Source organism: Delphinus delphis, chromosome 9 (assembly GCF_949987515.2).
Source record: "Delphinus delphis chromosome 9, mDelDel1.2, whole genome shotgun sequence".
NCBI lineage: Eukaryota > Metazoa > Chordata > Mammalia > Artiodactyla > Delphinidae > Delphinus > Delphinus delphis.
This window is the reverse complement of record NC_082691.1, coordinates 25,099,657-25,122,877: the sequence shown is the minus strand read 5'-3', so window position 1 is coordinate 25,122,877 and position 23,221 is coordinate 25,099,657. Positions and strand designations below refer to the sequence as shown.

The 23,221-nt window shown below is 36.3% G+C and overlaps 1 protein-coding gene across 1 annotated transcript in view; it reads left to right on the top strand.

Annotated features, from left to right (window-relative positions):
* SEMA3C (semaphorin 3C) overlaps positions 1 to 4,244 on the top strand; it is a 186,859-nt gene extending 182,615 nt beyond the window's left edge. Inside the window, exon 18 of the mRNA XM_060020334.1 lies at positions 1,365 to 4,244. Coding sequence (XP_059876317.1) covers positions 1,365 to 1,778 — 414 coding nt within the window. The 3' untranslated portion in view covers positions 1,779 to 4,244. The remainder of the gene's footprint in view (positions 1 to 1,364) is intronic.
* The last annotated feature ends 18,977 nt before the right edge of the window (positions 4,245 to 23,221 follow it).

The following is a 23,221-nucleotide window of genomic DNA, read 5'->3' as shown; positions in this document are numbered from 1 at the left end:
CAGACACACAGACACACAGACACACACACACACACACACACACACACACACTTCATATCAGTACATGTGGAGCTGCCTTATTTTTCTTGGCTGCATAGTATTCCACTGTATGAAAATACCTTAAGTTTTCTGAAGCTATCTACTGGTTACATTATTTCTTGTTTTTCCTCTTATCAAAAACATCATGTAAATGAATATCTGCATACTTGTATATCTTCTATATAAATTCCTAGAAATAAAATGTCTGCACTGAATATTATATACATGCTAATAGATATTATCAAATTGGCCTCCAAAATTTTTCCCAATTTCACACAAATGGAAAAGGCTTTCTTTTCTATTATTTCTGAATGCATTTCTACATTATTTAAAACTATTTTCAAGGTGCATTTAAACTTTAAAAATTAAATGAACATAAAAAATTTTGCTTTATACATTTCTGTCCTTACTTTTTCCTAATCTCTCTTTTCTAGTTCTGTTCTATTTTTTGTTTTTCAATACTATATTTTGCCTTCCCTTATTTTTCTTTGGGTCAAATTTCTTTCTTCCCTCAATGAAAGAGCATTCCTGAGTATACATGTGAAGGAACTACTCACCACTTAGGTTTTTATGTGTTCATTGACAATACTATAGTGGGAACTGTAAGGAAATGGATTTCAGCATTTAGTTTATATCTACAAAATGATATTTTTCCCAGTATAAGCCTGTAAAGTAATTAAATATTCACCTCATAGCTTCTTATTACTTTTCCTTGGAAAGTAAAACCACTTGGAGTACTTACAAGATAATGAGTTCCAGCTTATTTTTAGTCATTCTTTGTGTTAGATAATAGGAAAAAGCCCTTGATAATGTTCAAAATGCTGCCTCTGCTTATAAAATTTTTAGTTAAGGGAATATTCATTCATTCATTGAAAAAAAGGCAGAATTCAACTCTTTAATTGTGGCTTCATGTTTTTACTCAATATGTGAGAGTGAGTATTTTAATTACAATAAAAGGCAAGAACTACAGGATAAAATAGACATTTTAAACTATCTGTGAATTTCATTTATATATGTTGACTGTGATTTACATTCCAGAAACATCCCAAACTCTGGCTTATATGTGGAGAAACTACTTCTATACAAAGGGAATGCACTTTAAGCTATTTTGGGCAATATGAGTGATAACTTCACCCTCTCTTTAATAGATTCAGTACCGCTGAGACTAGATTTTCTGAGCAAAAAAAAAAAAAAAAAAAGGCAAAATAGAACTTACCAAAAATCTGTGTCCACTAAGAAGGAAGTTAACACTCTGTATTGTTGGTCATATCTTTTTAGAAGATATATAGAGTTGGCTATTCAGAACTTTGATATCTCTCTTTTAGGTCAAGCTGAATGAGCGAATCATAGCCACTTCACAAGGACTCCTGATCCGCTCCGTTCAGAATTCTGACCAAGGACTGTATCACTGCATTGCAACAGAAAACAGCTTCAAGCAGACCATAGCCAAGATCAACTTTAAAGTTTTAGATTCCGAAATGGTGGCTGTTGTTACAGACAAATGGTCTCCATGGACCTGGGCCAGCTCTGTGAGGGCTTTACCCTTCCACCCAAAGGACATCATGGGGGCGTTCAGCCACTCAGAAATGCAGATGATTAATCAGTACTGCAAAGATACTCGGCAGCAACATCAACACGGAGAAGAATCCCAGAAGATGAGAGGGGACTATGGCAAGTTAAAGGCTCTCATCAATAGCCGGAAAAGTAGAAATAGGAGGAATCAGCTGCCAGAGTCATAATGTTTTCTTAAATGGGGCTTATGCTTCCATCAGTAAATGATCTGTCTTCAGTGATCAACTTCCGAGCAAAGAATCTTGTGCTTTACCCATGGGAAATTCCTGAGAAAGGTGGTTACTCACTCCTAAAGGTGAATGTTACATGAACTGAAATGAGTATGCATTTTCTTGTATGATATCGACTAGCACTAGACATGTCATGGTCCTCATGGTGCATAGAAATATTTAACTTAACCTAGATTTTATTTATCTTTATTTACCTTTTCTTCAAAACCAATATGGCGACTATAAAACTAGAATTCTTACATCCCTTAATTGAACTAGGGCCATAACCTGTGATCTTCCATTCTTGCTTTAAGGGTTTAGAGTTCTGTCAATCATTTGTATACAAGACCAAATGCCAAGTTCACAATTTTTACATAGTAAAAGTTATATAAATGCATGTGACAGAGTAGTTGTCAAAAGAAATGTAGAATAGAAAAGAGACAAGGAAGAGGGAATCTAAAACACGAGCGATTTTCATAAAAAGATAACATGGAGTTTATGTGCTTCCAGTGAAATATAGTATTGGTTACTTTTAAGATTGCAAAAATTATCAGTTTTTGATATCTGTCATTGATCTCTGTTCCCTTGTTTCAGGAAGATAAAAGGACACCTAACCATTAATATCTTTAATTGGAATTATGTCAGTGAAGCATTTAAGTTTATATTGTTATGTAATCATCTTCCAAACAAAAGCACTTTCTTTTTTGGAAGTTATTTAAGTTATTCTAGATTCAGAGAATATAATCTTACACAGTTTAATTGATAAATGTGTTTATTCTAATTTTCTAGTTTGTATGGCATTTTAAAAAATATAAGAAGAAATTTCTTTTGAAATATCAAACTTGTATATGAGGGCCGAAACCATCAAAATGGAAAAAAAATAGAAAAAAACAAGGTAGAAAATGCAATTTTATTGACAGAAGTTTATTAAAAATGTTACTAATTTTTAACTTCAATAATTAATTTCAATGATTAACTCACTTTTTTTTGTTTACCAACCTCAGATATCATACTGATTTTTAAGTCACCGATTCGTTTTTTTTTTAATACTTTTTCATGTATGCTGGAGAGATGCTCATTTTGTGGAGAAGTGAGAAAAATTCTAATTTGAACAAAAATAGACATACTTTATTTTAAAAGAATGTTGGTACATTATGTTCACTGGTATATAAATACAAATGTGGTAAGTTTGTGATGAATAAAATAACTGTCTTCTAATTGTATGTTTGGATCCTTTTATTAGAGTAATTTAAAAGTGATTTTTTTTTTTACTCCAAATAACAACTAGATGGGAGAAGTATGAAAATTTTCTTCATATCCTCACATTTCTTTTAAAAACACAACTTTTGCTCTTTCATTTTACTTAGTTTTAAAGACATTTTCATGTTTCTAGGTGCAAACAGATCTTATATCATACCTAATCAAAATCTAATACGAAAGTTTTATTTGTAGTTAACAAGCCAAGAAGAAGGTAATCAAGGCAGATATATTACCTTCCTAAGCACTACAATATAAAGCGTCAAAAACTAAAATCATTGTCAAAATGAATGTAATCACTGATCAAAATCTAGGAATAAGGTTTATTATTTAAATGGTGGTAAATTATGATATTATAAGAGGAAGCCTCAATGGGGCAAAAATAGCAGTTAACAAACACAACATAAATAATGCTTATTCAAAAAAAAACCTATTAAATAAAAGCTATTGTTCCAAATGTATATGATTCTAAAGTAGTCTCTAAAGCAGTTTGTTTTGCAAGTAGGTCATTATTTCTACTCTACTTGCACAAATAGAAATGTGCATAAAGCCAAAACCATCTTCTGTATTTATGGCCAATCTATTCTATGTACAGAGTTGAAAGTAAAATTGTTTTAGACGCAGAGGATAGGGTAAACTATACAGGTCCCCTTGCTTCATGTAAACCCAAACTTATAGACAATAGGGTGTTTAGTGTTGTAACATTATTTGTGCTATTTAATATCTTCTATTTTGAACATTATTAAATTGTATATACTTTTATTATTTTACTTTTAAAATTATAGAGCCCCTCTTGAACAAAACTGCCAAATGTAAAGAAAATTTTCTTTCTTAAAATATTGTTAACGTATACTGAATGTTGGTGGTTGATTGGTTGGTTTTATTTTGTGTAGTTTGACGGTTCGATGACTTGATATGTTTTCCATTTGTACATAAAATTTCCTAGAAATGCACTTTTTTTTAACAGTGTAGGTTTGTGAATAGATTTTAGCATGATGAAACTGTCATTACAGTGAATGTTCACTCTGTTAGAAAATGTAGTTAGCACAGTATTATTTAATTGGATATTGAAGAAATCGTGTGCCTGGCAAAATAAAACATGTTGAATTCCCCAAGGATGTCTTTAATTTTCCTTTTTAATGTTGGGTTTACAATTTCTTGTTGGCATGGTAGAATCTACTGACTCTCGTAATTGTTCTTTTTTTCCCTGTTTTATTTATTCATCCTTTTTTTGTGTGTGAAAGTAATGCATCTGGATTTCAAAATACAAAACTTCCAGAAAGATATACTTGGAAATCTCTCCTTGCACTACTATCTCTCCTTTATGCAAGTCCTACCCCAGAAGGATCCAATGTTCTCAGTTTCTGTGTGTATTTCTATGATGTTTTATAAACAGCAAGCAAATTCATGTTTGTTTTCTCTTTAAGAGGCATGGTACATCCATTCATGTCTGTGGACAGTTATTCAGACTTGTGTCCACAGTGGGGAAAAAAAAGTATAGTTTATAAATACTTGGGCTTTGGAGCCAGACTGCTAGGATTTGAATCCAATCCTACTGTCTTATCATGGGAAAGTTATCGAATCTCTCTCTGCCTCATTTCTCTGCCCAAGTTCATCCCAGTAAAGTGTTAGGGCAGAACATATCATAGAATAAGTATTAATAAATTTCTTAATATTTGTTTATTTAGAAAGTGACATATTGCTAGAACAGGAAGGAATATTTAAGTTGTGTCCTTTGACAAGTTAAATGCCAATGGTCTAGGCTGGGGAGCCTGCAGTCAGTGGATCAGATAACACCTTACCAAGATAAATGAGCCTTTATGAAAGTGAGGGAAAGGAAGCCACAGGAAAAGAAACAACAAAATATAAAAGTAATCTCAACAAATCTTCCAACATGATGATTCTGCACTACTCCCTAATTGTTTCATTTCTCAGTATCTCCCTTGCTTCTATTTGAACTTAACCTTAGTTTAAAATTTTTTAAATGCATTTCTTATAATTTTAATGCATTTCTGATGCTTTGTGCCTCCTACCTAAGTGAAAAAATTTTTTAAGGGAAGGATCACAGTTTCCTATATTTGCTCTCTGGCTAAAGTCAAGAGAGACACCGCAGCTTTGTTTTGCAGCACGGTCAAGTCCATTGAAAACTTCAGTCTAGACAAGGAAAAAGCAGACTAAGTAAAATGGTTACTTAACCCGTGGCATTGAGAATTTCTTTGAATTTTATGCATGGTGACAAAGTTGTGGAAGACTATTGTGAAAAATATTTTTTTTTCATAAGATTTATCCCACCATCATTTTATCCAATCACCTTTTGCACAAAAATACAAGCCCCTCTGCAAAATCGAAACCAATTGCAACAAATTCTGTGTATGTGCCATTCAGTGAACTTCACTGTCAATGAATTGTTTTTCCTAAGGGGCCTCTGGTATATATTTCAATTTTTATGATTTCATAACAACTTTACTTTCATAGTGCACAGGTATTGAGAATTGGAAGAACTACCTCCAAGATAAGAAAATGCCATCTTCACTCTAGTGACTGATGTATTTGTCTATGTACCTCACAAAATAATACTTTCCACACAGGTTGAATTGTATATTTCTCAGGGCTATTATGTTGCCATGCTTGAGTGTTACTTACATAAAGTGCTATTAAAGAATGACATTATAACAAACACATTAAAACTATTTATCCTATGTAAGGTTATCTCTCAACCCCCAAGTACAAAAGTGGGGTGAATTATATTCCTTAAGTGTTTTTTCCTCTGAATTATAAACATGCCATCCAAACATTTTATGAGATCAAAAACGTAATGATTTCTGCATTGTCAAATGGATATATGATGGAATTATTATAAAAATCAAAGCCATTCCTATTGTTTCTCTGGATATTTTTCAATATCTTGTTTAATTTTTTCCCTTTCACTGATTTGTGTGGGTCAGGGGTGGAGAGGGTATGGTTAATAATCAACTTCCCTTCTGTGCTGCATCATGGCTCATCAAACAGAGAACTTGGACCTTCAAAGTATCTTCTGAGTTGATGAGAACTCACAGTTGTAAGCTGTGAATAGGAAAAGCAACCATGGGAAACAAAAAAACTGAGGAGGTACTACCCAAGCCACATCTGCCTGGGACATTCATTGGATTCCCAGTGATATTTTAATGGATGCAGATGTATGTGCGTTGTATCCACAGATCATGCACATCGAGATCCACAAGCCAGCTACATTCAATTTTTTTATTAATTCAAAATGAGTCTCAGTTTCTGCTTCAAGTTCCCATTCCAACTTCTCCACTTAAAAATGATACAGCCTGGGAATGTTATGCTCCTTTTGATGAGATGTTGCTTTCTCTAAAATTGGAATTATAATAATATCTTTCACATGTAGTAGTTGTGAGAATTAAATGAGTTAATACATGTGGAATTCTTATAGTACCTGATGCATAGTAAAAGCTCAAAAGCATAAAAATCACTAAACAAAAAAAATCTTAAATGAAGATGTACATGAGATGGATGTAGCATGTTTTTCTTTCATTAATTAAATTACCTTGGATGAAACAAGATTGAACCAAAATGCTATTTCTAATTTTTGTTTTTAGATATGAAAGTGTGAGGAAATGTCCTTACATAAATGGAGATGGAAGAAGTTTCATTATAGTGCTGCTATTCAAACAGTTAAGTATCTTTTGAAGAATATGTCACATAATTATTATTAAAGTTTATTTTCATTAAAAACTGACAATTTCATTAGGTTCTCTTGCAATTTTATTTTTTAAAATGTTTGGAAACCACCTTTCTTCTCAATACTTGTACCTATAGTTCCAACCATGCCTTGATGGGCTGTGTGGCTCAATGGACCCATATCCGTGGATTTTCCAGGATACTTATCTGTAATGCAGACTCCCAGCAGCCAGTTGCTTGCTGAGTGGCCTTGGGAAAGTTACTTAACCTCTTTGTACCTTGGGTGCCTTATCTGAAAAATGAGGATAATAATGATAGCAACTCACAGGGTTGTTGTGAAGGTTAGAATCGTATTTATACATAAAGTGTTCATAACATTCCTGCCACAGGATTATATATTATTATTAGTTGAATTAATGCTCTTGTTATGTGCTGTTATAAGACCACTCCACTTCATTCAGAAGCTCCAGTGAGGATTTGTTATCTTTATTGTTGCTCCTATTTTCTTAGCCCCCTGCCACTGTCCAGCAGACATTCTGATGATCATTATCATGTTATGCACCTGTGGGTCTTCATGTTTGACCCTGAACTTTTATTTTCCCAATTCAAGAGCAGGGTCTTGACTCATTCTTTCCTCAAGTTGAATTTCTTCTCCATTCACCTTGTAACCTTGAGTTGCTAGGAGAAGCTGGCTCTCCTGGAGCTTCGATTTACTCACCCTGGATGTTAGCTGTCATCTACATTGTTACAAACTTGTCCTTTATCATAATCATCCTCCGTATTCCCATTCTATAGCCTCCCGTCGGATCTCTCCTGGCAACGCTCCAGGCATGGTAAGTCATGGCTGAATTCATATTGGTAAAGAACGTAAACTATGTGCTAGGCAACTCATAACAGTCAACAGCTATAGCACCAGAAAACTACCACAATTATCACCCTCTTAAAAATAACCATTTACTGAGCATTTTCTGTGAGCATTCCTATGTAAAGGTACACACTGTACGTAGTTATCTGCTTTCTTCATAGGATCTTGTGAAGGTATTAGTCTGTTTTGTAAATGGCAAAACTGAGAGTCTAATGCATTTAGATACTTGCCCTGAGTTAAATAACTTTCTAAAGGCCTCGAAGAGTCTAGCTCCAAACTTTAAGCATCTTCTATATTTCATTACTTAGAGTCTCACCAAGAAGGCTTTTCACTACAAAAACATTCATACACAGCAGCCTTCATAATATAATTTATAGGACTCTGGGTAACATCTAGCCCAGGCCATGGAGTCAGAATGCCTAGACTCAATTTTCTAGGTTACTACTACCTAACTTTACAGGTCTGACATCATTATGATAATATCAATCTCATGAGAAAGTGAAGATCATGATAATTCATGTAAAGTGCTCAAAACTTACCTGATGTAAAATGAATATCAGGTAGTATTAACTATTTTATCACTATGTCTTTGCTACTAGAAATACCATTTATTAATTCTTTCACCAAATATTTATTGAGCACTTAACTATGTGCCTGGCAGTATTTTAGGCATTGAGGGTATAGCAGGTAACAAAGCAACGTCCTTGCTGTTGTGAAATTTACTTCCTGGATGGAAAAGGTAAAACAACAACACGAATAGCTGTGTAAAAGTCAGGCTGATGGTGGCGAAAAGGGAACCCTCTTGCGCTGTTGGTGGGAATGTAAACTGATACAGCCACTATGGAGAACAGGATGCAGATTCCTTAAAAAACTAAAAATAGAATTACCATATGACCCAGCAATCCCACTACTGGGCATGTACCGTGAGAAAACCATAATTCAAAAAGACACATGGACCCCAATGTTCACTGCAGCACCATTTTCAATAGCCAGGACATGGATGCAACCTAAATGTCCATTGACAGACGAATGGATAAAGAAGATGTGGTACATATATACAATGGAATATTACTCGGCCATAAAAAGCAACAAAATTGGGTCATTTGTACAGGCGTGGATGGACCTAGAGTCTGTCATACAGAGTGAAGTAAGTCAGAAAGAGAAAAACAAATATCGTATATTAATGCATATATGTGGAATCTAGAAGAATGGTACAGATGAACCTATTTGCAGGGCAGGAATAGAGATGCAGACATAGAGAATGGACATGTGAACACAGGGAGTGGGGAAATGGGGGTGGAATGAACTGGGAGATTGGGATTGACTTATATACACTACTATGTATAAAACAGATAGCTAGTGGGTACCTGCTGTATAGCGCAGGGAGCTCAGCTCTGTGCTCTGTGGTGACCTAGATGGGTGGGAAGCGGGGGGTGGGGGGTGGGAGGGGGGAGGTCCAAGAGGGAGGGGATATAGGTATACATATAGCTGATTCGCTTCATTGTAACTAACGACAGAAACTAACACAACATTGTAAAGCAACTATACCCCGATAAAAGAAAAAAAAAAGTTAGGCTGAGATAAATTCTATGAAAGAAATTAAAGACAGGTGAAAAAATCTTGCAAAGATCAGGGGAAAAGAGCATTTCAGGCAGAGCGACAAACTAGTAAACGCTCTGGGGCAAAAATAATTCTGGCAGATTTGAGGCAAAGAAAAGAAAACCTGAGTGGCTTGATCTCAGTGAAAGAAGAGAAGACAAGGATGAGACTGTATTCCAAAGGCAGAGAAACAAAGCCACGTGGGTCCTGATGACGACGGGGAGAAGTTTAGATCTGATTCTAAGGAATACAAAAGTCATGGAGGTAATGACATCACATTAGTGATTTACATTCCATACAAAATATCTCTGGCTGTATTTCAGAGGACTTTTGAGAGCAAGGAATGCAAACAAAGAAAACAGAAAGAGCAACTAGGAGTCAAAGACATATTTTTAAAAGAGCACATAACCGGTAGATTTAAGTATTGACTTTCACTCACAAAGAGGTATAAACAACTGGTAATGGTTCCTCCTGGAGGGTACTTTTGAAATAAAAGGCAGGGGTGATATGAGAGAGTACTCATCCCCTGAGGTTGAGCAAGAATTGTTGGAGTGGCCTGCCCCAGAAGGGAAAAAGGGACACCAAAAGAGGTCAAAGGTGGCTTGTAGAGAGCCCTAGGGGTGGTCCTGGAGCTAGAATATGCAGAAACTGTCAGAAAGAGGGATTTATTATGCAGTAATAGCCAGAGGAGGAAGTGGCTTAGGTTTCAATACTGAGAACTAAATCAGTCATGGATAAAAATCCAAGAGCCATTAATGACAGTGTTGTGTGAATGCTTTTAAGACAGGCTGGGGTCACATGGCCAGGGGCTGTAAATAACTGAGGATGCAAACAGCCTTTATGGTTGAGAGTCCACAATAAATAACCTTACTGAATATATAGTGCGACATGATTAAGAGACCAACAATTTGTAAAGACCAGCTGCCTTAATAATCCAGTTAATTAATCCTGATTTTATTTACTGGGCAAGTGATGCAGTTTCATCGTGCACTTAGAAACAAATTGTCAAGTGAGTGAGAACTACTTAGAAAATGGATTGTGGGGTAAAATATCCTTTTTCAGAAGGGTGAAATTACAATGCACGTTACATAGGACTTCAAATCTTTAATTAAGGCACTGGGGACAGCCTTGAAGCAGTGATTCTGGAGCTCTTATAGCTCTTCATAATGGACCCTTCTCCACCCCAGATGACTGTTTCCTCTGCCATGTTAAAAAGGGAAACGAAGTGTTGCTAGGAAAGATGGTTTCTGGACTGACTCCCTTGAGACGGCTTCATCAGAAGCTGTCGTTGAGGCTTTGAAAATGGAGGAAAATCCAAGTGTCTTCTCAGGAACAGAGTAATTATGGACATTTGTGGATAAAAATATCTATGGAAGATGGATTTGAGGAAGGGAAAGAAGGAATAAGAGTCCGATTCATTTCTGAATAAAGAGCATTAGCCTGTAGCATCCCTACCACTACCACCACCAAAACCACTAGCTGGGTCAAGAAAAAAATATTTACAGCCAGAGAACAGCAGGAGAAGTGCTTAACATTTTCTGAGATTACCAGAATTTTTTTTTCTTTTCTTTTTTAAATTCATCAAGAGAAATAATAAAAACCTTTTTGCAGACTTCCTTGCAACACTTTTTTTCAGGAAAAAAATTGCAGCTCTGTGAGGCTTTCTTCCACTTTCCCAGGTTGGTTTATCCCTCCTTGCTGTTCCACATGGCTTGTCCACATGTGTCATAGCATTAGCCCTGTTTATTAACATTTAATCTCTTATTTTTTTCTCTTGCCAGCTACAGTGTGTTTTTCATTTTAATCATTTTTTATTCTTATTATCTAGGACATTGCTGACTATATAGTAGGTACTTAATAAACACACAGCATCTTCCCTTTTAGATAGTATAGAGTAAATCCTTTTAAACTCTAATATCTAATGAATAGGGAATTGATACTATATACTGTAATACAGATTTCAGAACGTGAAGAGTTATTGGTTTGAAAATCCATTATGGTAACTAGAACACTCAAACTTATCATCAACCAACAATTTAAAATATTAATATACCATCTACCTTCATGTAAAAAATGAATAACCCCATCTCAATTGTACAAGAGAAAGCTAAGACAAATTTAAAATATCTGTTAGTAAAAGACAATAAACAACAATCAAATAATTTATATTACAAGGGCAACAAGGGAACATGATTAAAATATCTGTTTTATTCTATGAGTGTTCTATTAGCTATAAGTCCGATGTATTCAGTAGTTCATCTAATTCCCACAGCAGCAATGATTTGGTAGGCATTGTTATATGAATTTTACAGATGGAAAAACAAGCCCAGACGTTCCCACCGTGGCTAGCACATTACTGGACTGGGACTGAAAACCACGTTTACTTTTCGGCCCATACCGCCCAAGGAGTAAGAGTTGAGAGAACGGAGATTTTACTATAGTAATCGGGGAAGGTTCCTTGCTGCAGAAAGATCTTGAAATGGACTGAGACTAGAATTCACATAGGTTAATGTGGAGGAAGAAAGACATTACTGGAGCTTCAGAGGTGGGAAACATAATGCATGCAAAAAGGAACCCGCTGATTGATTTTGAGAGTTGAAGTTATGGAAGAGCAAAGTTAAAGTTAGATGTGAGTGCAAGTGAATGGAGTAAATAATGAAATAAACATGGTTTGCGCTTTGCTTTTGAGGATATATTTAAGAAGGGAGAAATGAGGGGCAAACATTTACTTTAATTGATTGATGGATGCCCTGGATGCTTCTCAAAGGAATCTGAAGTGAGAAGATACTATTAGGGGTCAATAAGGTTAACGTGGTAGAAGAGTAATGAACGCTTATCGTTTCTCAACTCAGTGGGCACACTGAGGCTAGGTTTGTATTGCATGTATGTGTCAAAACTAAGAAGGCCCTTGATATTTAGATGTGGGTTAAATATTGAATAATTGTTGAATGGATTAGAATATTACCCACCTTGTGCTTTATTTATGTTTTTATATAAGAGAAATACTACTACTACTTAAAATGACAATATAGCTAACATCAATGGGATGCTTACTAATTGCCAGGTAGTGTTGCTTATATGCATTATCTTGTTTAATTCTCATCTGCAAACCCAGGAAAAATACACTACTATTATTTACTTTCTTACAGATGATGAAACCAAGGCACACAAATATTAAGAAATTTAACATTAATGAGTTAGTAAGTAGAATATTCTAATCTCTGATGCCCTGTTACATTATAATGAGTCATTCATAGGTGCTCTATGAGACTCAAGTGATCTATAATGTCAGTGATAAATTTTGGTAGGAAATATTAGAGTAATGTCTATAAATGAGGGCTTCCAGCTTTGTCTTCCTATTTATAGATATTTCTCTCTGTAGATTATATGGTTTCAGCATAGCAGAATTTCTAGTAACTACCAATTGTACCAACAATTGTAGTGTCTCAGGACATCACTTTATCACAAGAAAAATCAATGATTATGATTAGTTTAAAATAACACCCATATGTAGAATTATACACAATACTTGTGCACAATGTAGTTGAGAAAATCTTTCTGACAAATTTAACAAATGTAAGGTTCAAGAATGCAAAAAATCTAAGGCAAGGGGAACACGCTGTCAGCACACACTGAAACAGCTAGAGCCAGAGGACAAATGTTCTTAGTAAATGGCTCTTCCAGATGAGAATACTCTGGGGTGAACAGTATAAAGCAGGTGGGAAGACAAGGGTGGTCCCAAGAGTTATCACACACAACCATTTTACAGATGATGAAACTGACAGCCATAAAGAGGTCACATATTTTGTTACTAAGAAGTACATTTATTTCTCAATGTAGTGCTTTTTCCATATATATAAGTGACCTAGAGATACGGCTATATAGTGCAGAAAAGTGCACATGAGAACAAAAACATGATTCTTTTTGGCTGTCAGCATCAAATAAGTAAAAGCTTGACTTTCTGGGATTCCATATTACTGCCTGGATGCTGTTCAATTGTGCTGTCTTACTAGAGCAGATTTTTTGGGTCAGTCTCATTTGGCTTTGCTCAGCTACACATGGCCTCTGTATAAAACAGGGCCAAAGTGAAAGAATATGCTTTTCCTTAATCCACATTTTCTGCCTGGTGAAAAAATGAAGAGCTTCGCCCTCAGGGTCACAACAACAACTTTCTCCAATTTTCTCAGCAGTAGTTGAGAATTATCTTGTCAGCATCACTGTCTTTTTTAACAGGTGCTGGGAGGGGGAAAGCAACCACAGGTGTAGGGGATAGAAAAGTCATCTGAAAAAAATGTTGTTAAAAAAGCCCAAGTTTGTCCTCTGTTGTGCCTGCCTTTGTAGAGAATCCAGCGTACTATGGCCTGACAACCGAATGGATGTGCCTCTGGCCTAACCCCGCATCGCCTTACCCTCCATCCAAGCCCCTTCCTTTCCTTACCTCTCCCATGCTTCTGTCTCTTCGATGCCAATGCTTCTCAAGCATTAATATGTATATGAATTACCTGTACCTCGTTAAGAGGTAGATTGTTCATTCAATAAGATTGCTCTGGAGGGTCTGCATTTCTAATAAGCTCCTAGGAGGTGTCCATGCTGCTGGTCTGCAGATCACACTATGAGTGGTAAGGTTCTATGCCTACTTTTGTAATTGATGGTTGAGAGGATGAAGGTAGATTTTGGAGGAAGAGAAAAGACAATTCCTTTCTCCTTTTCTCTCATCCTTCACAGTGAAACAATTGTTTCATTTCTCTGCAAACAATTAGAAACTATCTTCCTTGGGACAGCTGACACAGACTTGAAAATATACAATTTATCTTTGCATGCAGTTACCTGTCTCTTTTGTAGTAATATATGGAGAACATTTCTCCAAAAAACTTAACTTTGCTTATTTTTCATAGCCATAGCTCATTAAATTAATGTGATTTTTGTATGTCTATTTTAAAAACAAAGGGGGGAAAGTACAATTATTTTCACCAAGTCTTAACCTGAATTACGATAGAATTAAGATCAGTGATGCTCTGGTGAACGTTTTAACTAGGTCTCCAGAAGAAAAACCAAAGAAATTATACCCATTTCCATGGCATAAATGCCACCACCGTGGTTACCAATATGAGATCACAGGATACAAAACCAGGAAGAGATTCGTGTAAAAGCCTTCAGAGCTGGTGCAGGAATCCCTGAGGGGCTCTCCACAAACAGAGTTGAAGCTACAAGGAAGGATGGCATAAAATTACAAAGGAAAAAGAATGTTGGCGATCATTTTCTGTAGAACTTTGTATTTATATTGTTTTCTATTACATTTATCTTTGTCTCATAGTTAATTTTGGATTCGTTCCCCAGACGTTAGATCGTAAGTCAATGTTCTAAATGTCTTTGGTCCTTTATATTTATAGTAAATGGTTTTTAAAAATATATGTTGAATTGCAAAAGGAGGGGAGCATAAAATTGACTCCATTAGACTATTTCTGAAGCAAAAAAATACTGAGTTTACAGGTACAATTTTTACTGAAAAAATAAGAGGATTGATAGAGTAAATCTCTATGGTGATCATCTGTGATTTTTAAGAACAGACAATATTTCCGAAATTATGGCTATTCTAAGGAAATTTCTATATTTCTGAGACTAAAGTAATTTCATCTGAAGTTGTGACACAGGTGTGAAGCAGCCTTCCAGATTTAAGTTGGAAGCAAGGTGAACCATAGAATCCTGAGAGAGGCTACAGGTAGTAATTGTCTGCTTATGAACAGAGATTAAATCTAGTTGAGGAAGCAGAAAACAGAGAGACAACGGAGCCTACATTTGGAGCTAAGGAATAGAGTCGTACAAGGATTTCCCTTCACATAATTTAAGTTCACAGACAATTAAAACAGAATCAAGTGACTGTGAAGAAGTATTAAAAAAAGTGGTATTTAAGTATAACTCAGAGACATGCATACCTGAAAATATGGAGTATAAATAGAAAGCTGCTGGGTAGAATAATTTTAAAATTAAACAACAAAATTATATACTAATTTTTTCTAAGTTGGATGTTTTATTGAAATGTAGACTTGTCAATGATCTACCTATGTATGAGTTTCCTACCTGCATAGACACAGACACACACAGTCTAATACTCATCATTGTAAGTGGCTTCTTGAGAATGCTGAGATTTGGCTGATTTATCACAGAGGATAATTGGAAACGTTATCTAGTGTTGAGGTCAAGGTTATGATTAAAGAGTCTATTGGGGGCGCTTCCCTGGTGGCACAGTGGTTGAGAGTCCGCCTGCCAATTCAGGGGACACGGGTTCATGCCCCGGTCTGGGAAGATCCCACATGCCGCGGAGCGGCTGGGCTCGTGAGCCATGGCCGCTGAGCCTGCGCATCTGCGTGAGCCTGTGCTCCACAACGGGAGAGGCCACAACAGTGACAGGCCCGCGTACTGCAAAAAAAAAAAAAAAAAGTCTATTGGATAATATCCCTGCTTGTTTTTATCACAACATCCAAGCATATGCAGATGTCATTATTTTAGAATGTAAACTATAGTTTTGAACAATCTGTTCTCTCTCATATTCTGCACCTCACTGGTCAGCACAGGATACAAGTGGAAAAATAGGTACGTGACATTTTTTAGAAGCAGAATTATTTGCACTGCTATCATCGTTGTGCTATACTTACAATTATATAGATTTGCGTATCTAACATCTGCTTCTGCAATAACAGTTACCCAGAGGTGCAGGCTTAGATCTTTCTTGAGATAAGTGGCTAAAATATTTTCTTAGCTAATGAATGGATAACGATGCTCTCAGTTTTATCACTTGTGCAAATTTATCTTTGGACACTGTATTCAGATTACCCTCAAATGTGCATTTAAGTATCGGATACCACATAAATGTCAGAGGGAGAAAAACTAGACGACTCTTGGCAGTCTGCAAGAGCGATGTTGTCAAAGGTCATCAACAAGTCTGACAAAACAGTCCTCATTAACAGTGTCTGTCAGCACCTCCATTTGGAAGTAATTTGGATATTTGCAGTGACCCCGTCAGTTCTGATTGGCTGGGCAGTGACCTTGACCAGGGTGAAACCTGTTCAGTGTAGCTCAGATAATGCACTGTAGGTGGAATCCAGGATGACAGATGGCAGTGGGGTCAGTGAAGAGGAACTTGTCCGTCATTGCTATTGAAGATGAAGCCACTCAACAGTGTAGTTCAACTGACACAAGAGCTGTGGTTTGCATACGCCACAAGAGAATTGTCCAAGTTCCTTTATTTTTAAAGAAATGCTATAGTCTCATGATCTCAGAGTGCATGAGGTTGATGAATAAGTGGACAAGAAAGCCTAGCTGTTGGAGTTTACCAACAGACTAGACATTTCAAAACTTCTTTGACTTAATAGCCAAGGTCTGAAAAGTCTTGCTGGCTGTATCTTTATTGTGGATAACTTCTGGACCAAAAACTAGTTCCTGTGATATTTTTCTTCATTCTTATTCACAAACCTGGTTAATGAGAGTAATAACCTTACTCTTCTAGTAGACACATCTGTTTCTTTTCCCTCCCTCGCATACCACAGAATCAATATGAAATATAACTTTGATAATAGAGTGTATTATACTTTCCAAATGCTAGAATAATAAGGCTATAAAAGCAGTTATATTCTGGAAATAGTTAACCTTTGATAAAACAATCTGCATCTGTTTCTGTAGTTTCAGGGGCACTTTTTTTTTTTTTCAGATATAAAAAACTAGGACTGGATAGGATATTGAGTGACATATAGCACAGCATTTTGATTCTGGGCTCTGAATCGCTATCATTCAAAAAATACAAGACCCAAGACTGATAGGCTAAGGACCTAATGGAAACACATCAACATCCAAGTAACACAACATGATGAATCAATACGAAAATACACCTAACCTTCAATTACTCATGGGATGTTTAACAATCTTGAAGAAAATCTCTTAAAGATCTTTCCTACACACTGACTGCCTGAGCTCAGGAGTTTTTACTAAATCTTCATCATTGGCTTCTTCCTTGCAATGTTTTTGGACCAAACAGCCAACCAAAAATGAATAAAAAGTGAATAATTTCATAGAATAATAAAGTATTAAAACTACAAGAAAACAGACCAACGATGTAGTTAAAGTGATTCCCTGCCTTGTGGATTACTCAAGGTTCATATCTAGCATGTAGCTGTGCCTCAGAGATGTTTAGGACAAGATGTGAGTCCTTAATAAGAACCCACGGAACTCTGCTTAATAATTAGACATCATCATTTCCCCTATTTATCCTAGTTTAAAAAGGAGCTCCCTGCAAGGCAAAATACTACCCTGCCCATCCAGACCCCCAATATACAGACATTCACGCTTTCCTTATCAATTTAATTTTTTCATTAGGTCATTTTATACATAACAGATAACATCATCCAAATGGCTTTTAGGATAATGCATCATTTTCACTGAAACACTTTGCCTAACTGAATTTGAGATCCTCCCATTTGGGTAGAGCAGCTTTTATAAAAATTGCCTCAACCAGGCTCATTCCAGCTAAATTTACACCACCTGTTTTAATGTGCATATTGTCATGACCCACAGAGACCGCATTAAGTAATTAAGAGACAGACCACATAGTGTCATTTGCTGTAAGTGAATCTGTGGATTCAATCAATAACCACCTGAAAGTGCCTAGGGCTACAGGATTAGGGCAAAACCTCCTGAGACAAGCCCTGGGGGTCCAAATGAGGGTGCATTAATTTGAGACACCATTATGCAGTTTTTAGTCCATTTTAATTAGTAATAAAACATAGTATAACCCACATTGTTAACAAAATCATCCAAGACAGATTCTGCTTTGCCTTAGCAAAGGCTCAAAACAGAGCTCAAGATAAAATTAAAGAGCCAGTTGAGCAGAAGAAGAAAAGATATTAAACTTATCTGCTTTTCTAAGGTATGGTTTATCTCCTAAAGGAGAGCTGAACCCTGGGATTGCTGCAAGCTCTCTTATTTTCTGCAGACAAAAAAAAGAAAAAGCCATTTTTGAAGTGTTAATACTGCTGTAAACAAAATTTATTTTCTGCGAATTTTTATAGGTCTACTAGTGAAAGGGTTGAGCAGCTATTGTTTGCTAAACTGTCATTTGGTTAAAAGTTCGTCATACTCATCCAGAGTATGGTCACTGCTTAGGAATCAGATGACCACACCAGAGCTACACTCTATATGGATCATATAACTTGTTTTGGATCAGCTTCCTTCCAGATGGTAAAATCTGGTGTGTTTGTTAAGAATTGGCTTAAGCCCTGATTCACTCTAGAGTTCAGCTGAAACAGACTAATTAAATGGGACCCATCCCAACACACACAGTCTTCTCCAAGCTGAAAGTGATTTAGGGTTTTGATGACCGTTAGCGACCACTGGGTGGATTTGTATTCATTCTAGGCAGTCAGCAAGGGACAGTGTTTCCACCCTAGGAGAAAACTTGAGGTGATTATTTCCCAGCTGGCTTTTTCAGACAGAGGTCTCTTACAAAAGAAGAAAGGAACACTTTGACAAAGTCCAAAGAGCAGCTCATATTTAAGAATTTTTGATGGACACATTCAGGGGCCTTTTCAAACTCTACAGGGTGCTTTTGGAATATGTTTGGAATGTAAACACGTACTTGAATTGCCCAGCTGCCACCTGGCTTAGAGTGTGACCTTTCATATCATTTTTGTATTTTAAAGCAAAAAAGGAATCTTGGTGATCATCGGGGTCAGACTGCTGCTTTACAGACAAGAAAAATGGGACTAAGGTAAATTAAGTAATTCACTCAGATGAACTTGTTTTCCATCCAAGCCTCCACATTCTGTCCCATCCCAGAGCACATAGGTCCTGTGGCATGGGTGCCCCTCAGCAGAATGGCACTTACTGGTGACTTTCTCTCTCTCTTGCTTTTATTTATATTTTTTATAAATTTATTTATTTATTTATTTTGGCTGTGTTGGGTCTTCGTTGCTGCGCGTGGGCTTTCTCTGGTTGCAGTGAGTGGGGGGCGACTCTTCGTTGCGGTGCGCGGGCTTCTCATTGCGGTGGCTTCTCTTGTAGTGGAGCGCGGGCTCTAGGCACATGGGCTTCAGTAGCTGTGGCACGCCGGCTTCAGTAGTTGTGGCTCGCGGGCTCTAGAGAGCAGGCTCAGTAGTTGTGGTGCACGGGCTTTGTTGCTCCACAGCATGTGGGATCTTCCTGGACCAGGGCTCGAACCCATGTCCCCTGCATTGGCAGGTGGATTCTTAACCATTGCGCCACCATGGAAGTCCCTCTCTTGCTTTTATATTCACCTCTCTCCTTTTCACTTCTGCTTCTTTTTCTCGCTTTTCCCCACATTACTCCTGCTCTCCCACTCCTTATTTTGCCATCTCTCTTTTTAAAAGCATCTCCCAATTCTATCTCTAAGTTTTAATTATAGTATAACTAAGAATAGCCTTCTGAAGCAAAACAAACAAAACAAAACAAAAAGTGCCTACTGAATAATTGCTCACATGATTTCCAACTTCTCTCAAGTTTCACCTGAGAGTGTTTATTGTCTATAGCATTTGTCTGAAAAATGCACTGCTTATGACATTTGGGGCTTGCTTGTTATATATTTAATTTTATTTTTTATGTATATATGCAAAAGCAAAGACCTCAAAGTATTTTGAATTCCTCCCAGGACCTAGTACAGAGCTAGACTATCTGATTATTCAAAGAGGTTGATTTTCTATCTGGATCTTTTAGATCAATGGCTTTGATTTACAAAATGTGTCTAATCAATCAAATGGTTGCTTACAACTAGTTTAGGGGGGAGGAAACACTTCTGAAATGCAGATTTACGTATGTATTTTGAATGGGCCTGGAATTTGAACGCTCCATTTCATAGTGTCCTCAGATAATCCTGGTATTTAACTGAGGCATTATAAGGTTGTAGAGATTTAACTTCCCTACACGAATGAGAAGTTGTTTCAAAACTTTCATTAAATCTTTATTTCTACTGCACGCACCCCTATACCACTACAGCTGGAGTGCAAATGTACAAAAGAAATAAGTTCATTTTAATCATAAAATTTCATTAACCTAATCTTTAGTGCTATATGTCCAGAATTTGTCCAATAACCACAACAAAATGAGTGTTAGAAATACTATGCTAGAATTACAGAAATATGTCATAATCCTGATCCTGTCAAATCCTGATTTATTAACCCTAAGGGAGTCTATAAATTAAGGAAATGAGAGTAACCCAGGACAAAGAAAAGTCCTTGTGAAAGAGCAATAGAAAACTTTTACAATAAGACAGAGGCGGGGAAATGTGGCACGAGAAGCGCAAGGTTGACTCACAGAAGGTACGGTGGCCCGGAGCAGACCGAAGATGCGAGAATGAAGCCGAGCCCCTGGGGAAGGGGGCGCAGAGCGCACTGGCACGAGGTGCGATGGCTCACGGGGGTGGAACGGCTGAAAGACCACGCAATGGGGCGAGTGGACCAGGGTCAATCATCACTGATGACTAATGTGGGTCACAGGGACGAGAAGGTCAATGAGTGGCAAACCATAGTAGTTTGTACTGTATAACTACACAGGTGCCAGAAATGAACTGTTAAAGGAGTGTGTGTGTGTCTGTCCGTGTGTGTGTTCAACTATGGCAGGATAGATTATGGAGATACTTCAGTTTGCTCTCAGGGTGTTTGTTCTCGTCTTATCTGCCCTTATACTTCAAAGCAAGTAACCCGGCACGGTAGTCCCTCGCTCCCGCGGAGATTTGTGTAGCTTGATTGAAAATCAAAATTGCCTTAGGAAAGTTGGCTCTTTATGATTCATTACAAGCTCCTCATATTATGTTAATTAACTATATAAATTAACTTTGTTTCCTAAATAATTGCATTTAAAAGTATGTTTAAGGTTTATATTTTTATTAATTTACTATTTTCCAGTTTTATTGAGACTTAATTGATCTATAGCTCTGTATAAATTTAAGGTGTACATACAGCATAATGGTTTGACCTACGTATATTGTGAAATGATTACCAAAATAAATTTGGTTAACATCATCATCTCATATGGATACAAAAAAAAAGAAAAAGAAAAAATATTGTTTTTTTCCTTGTGATGAGAACTCAAGATTTACTCCAAACTTATATATATGTATAAAACATAGTAGTGTATGTATAGTAGTCATGTTGTACATTACATCTCCAGTACTTACTTGTAACTAGAAATGTGTACCTTTGACCACCCGCATCCAATTCCCCCTCTCCGCACATCTGCCTCTCATAACCACAGACAGATGTGATCTTTTTTTCTATGAATTTGGTTTTCTCTTTCTTTTTGGATGGCAAGTAGGCAAAGAAAGGAGTTACCATTATCACTAGAAGTGGTCCTGAATCCATAAGCAGGGGCTGCTGCAACAAAGTGTGGGAAGACGGGTGTACTTAGAGATCCCTGTGGTTCCCTGGAGCATCTCTTGGTGTTTTCATGCCAACTGAGGAGTAAACCCTTTGGCAATATTGAAGCAAATGAAAGCTCCAAATCCTTAACAAGTAAGTCATCTAGAGTGAAATTTTAGCTAATGGTGAGAAAAGTATAAAACTGGTGACAGAGGAACAGGAAAACAAATATCACCTTTACCTTTTTAACTAGTTGCAACAGCAGAGACAGTAAATTGTTTCAGTAACTTTTGCATATTAAGTCATTGTGTGTAACCTAGAAAAAATTTTGAAAAATAAATGTAGTATGGAGTGGTCAGCCAATGCGATCATTCATACATAAAGTTACAGTGAATGGGTTTACAATATACAGGACATGGAAGCAACCTAAATGTCCGTCAATGGAGGAATGGATAAAGAAGATGTGATATATATATATATATATATATATATATATATATATATATATATATATATATATATATATATATATACAGTGCAATATTAGCCATATAAAGGAATGGAATCGTGTCATTTGCAGAGACATTGATGGACCTAGAGACTGTCATACAGAATGAAGTAAGTCAGAAAAAGAAAAACAAATATTGTATATTAACGCATATATGTGGAATCTAGAAAAATGGTAAAGATGCTCTCATTTGCAAAGCAGAAATAGAGACACAGACGTAGAGAACAAATGTATGGATACCAAGGGGGAAAAGGGGTGTGTGGGATGAATTGGGAGATTGGGATTGACATATATACACTAATATGTATAAAATAGATAACTAATAAGAACCTGCTATATTAAAAAAATAAAATAAAATTCAAAAAATAAAGAATATACTGTATAGCACAGGGAATTATAGCCATTACCATGTAATAAACTCTAATGGAGTATTAAAAAATTTATAACACAAATGATTATAAAAATAATTAAAAGAACCTCTAAAATTAACAGGGAAAAAATTCTATGAACTAATCATAAAATAAGCAAATGATATTAACCAATCATTTACCAAAGAAGGAAATATAAATGTCTTTTAAATATGAAAAGATGCTCACCCTCAATCAAAACTTGAAATACCATAATATATAGATTTTAATTTATCTATCAAAATTTAAATTGTATCTGATCCATTACAATGCTATATTTAGTAACAAAAAATTGAAAACAACCTAAATGTCCATCAATAAATTATAGCTATACAATGATAGCTCTATATAATCTATGACACCATTTCCAAGATATGATAAATTTTAAAACATAAGGTTAAGAAAAAAGTATTTAAAAATCTGTAGATAAAATGGACATGTGTGTATAGTATATGTGTACGTGCTTGTATGTGCATAGGTTATCTAGAGACATATATGTCATCTATAATTATGTTTACCTTTCAGGGGAAGTGAAATGGAGACTGAGGGGAGCTGATTACTTTTCACTATAAACCCTTTTGTGTTCTGAGGAGTTTTCAGGGCTGGCCTTGAAAGACATCAATGAGGAAGGATCCTCCTGATGGGCAGAACTCTTGCTGGTGGGCCTTGTCCATCAACTTGTATGGAAGGAGATTCGTCTGGAGATTAGTGCCTCCTGAATG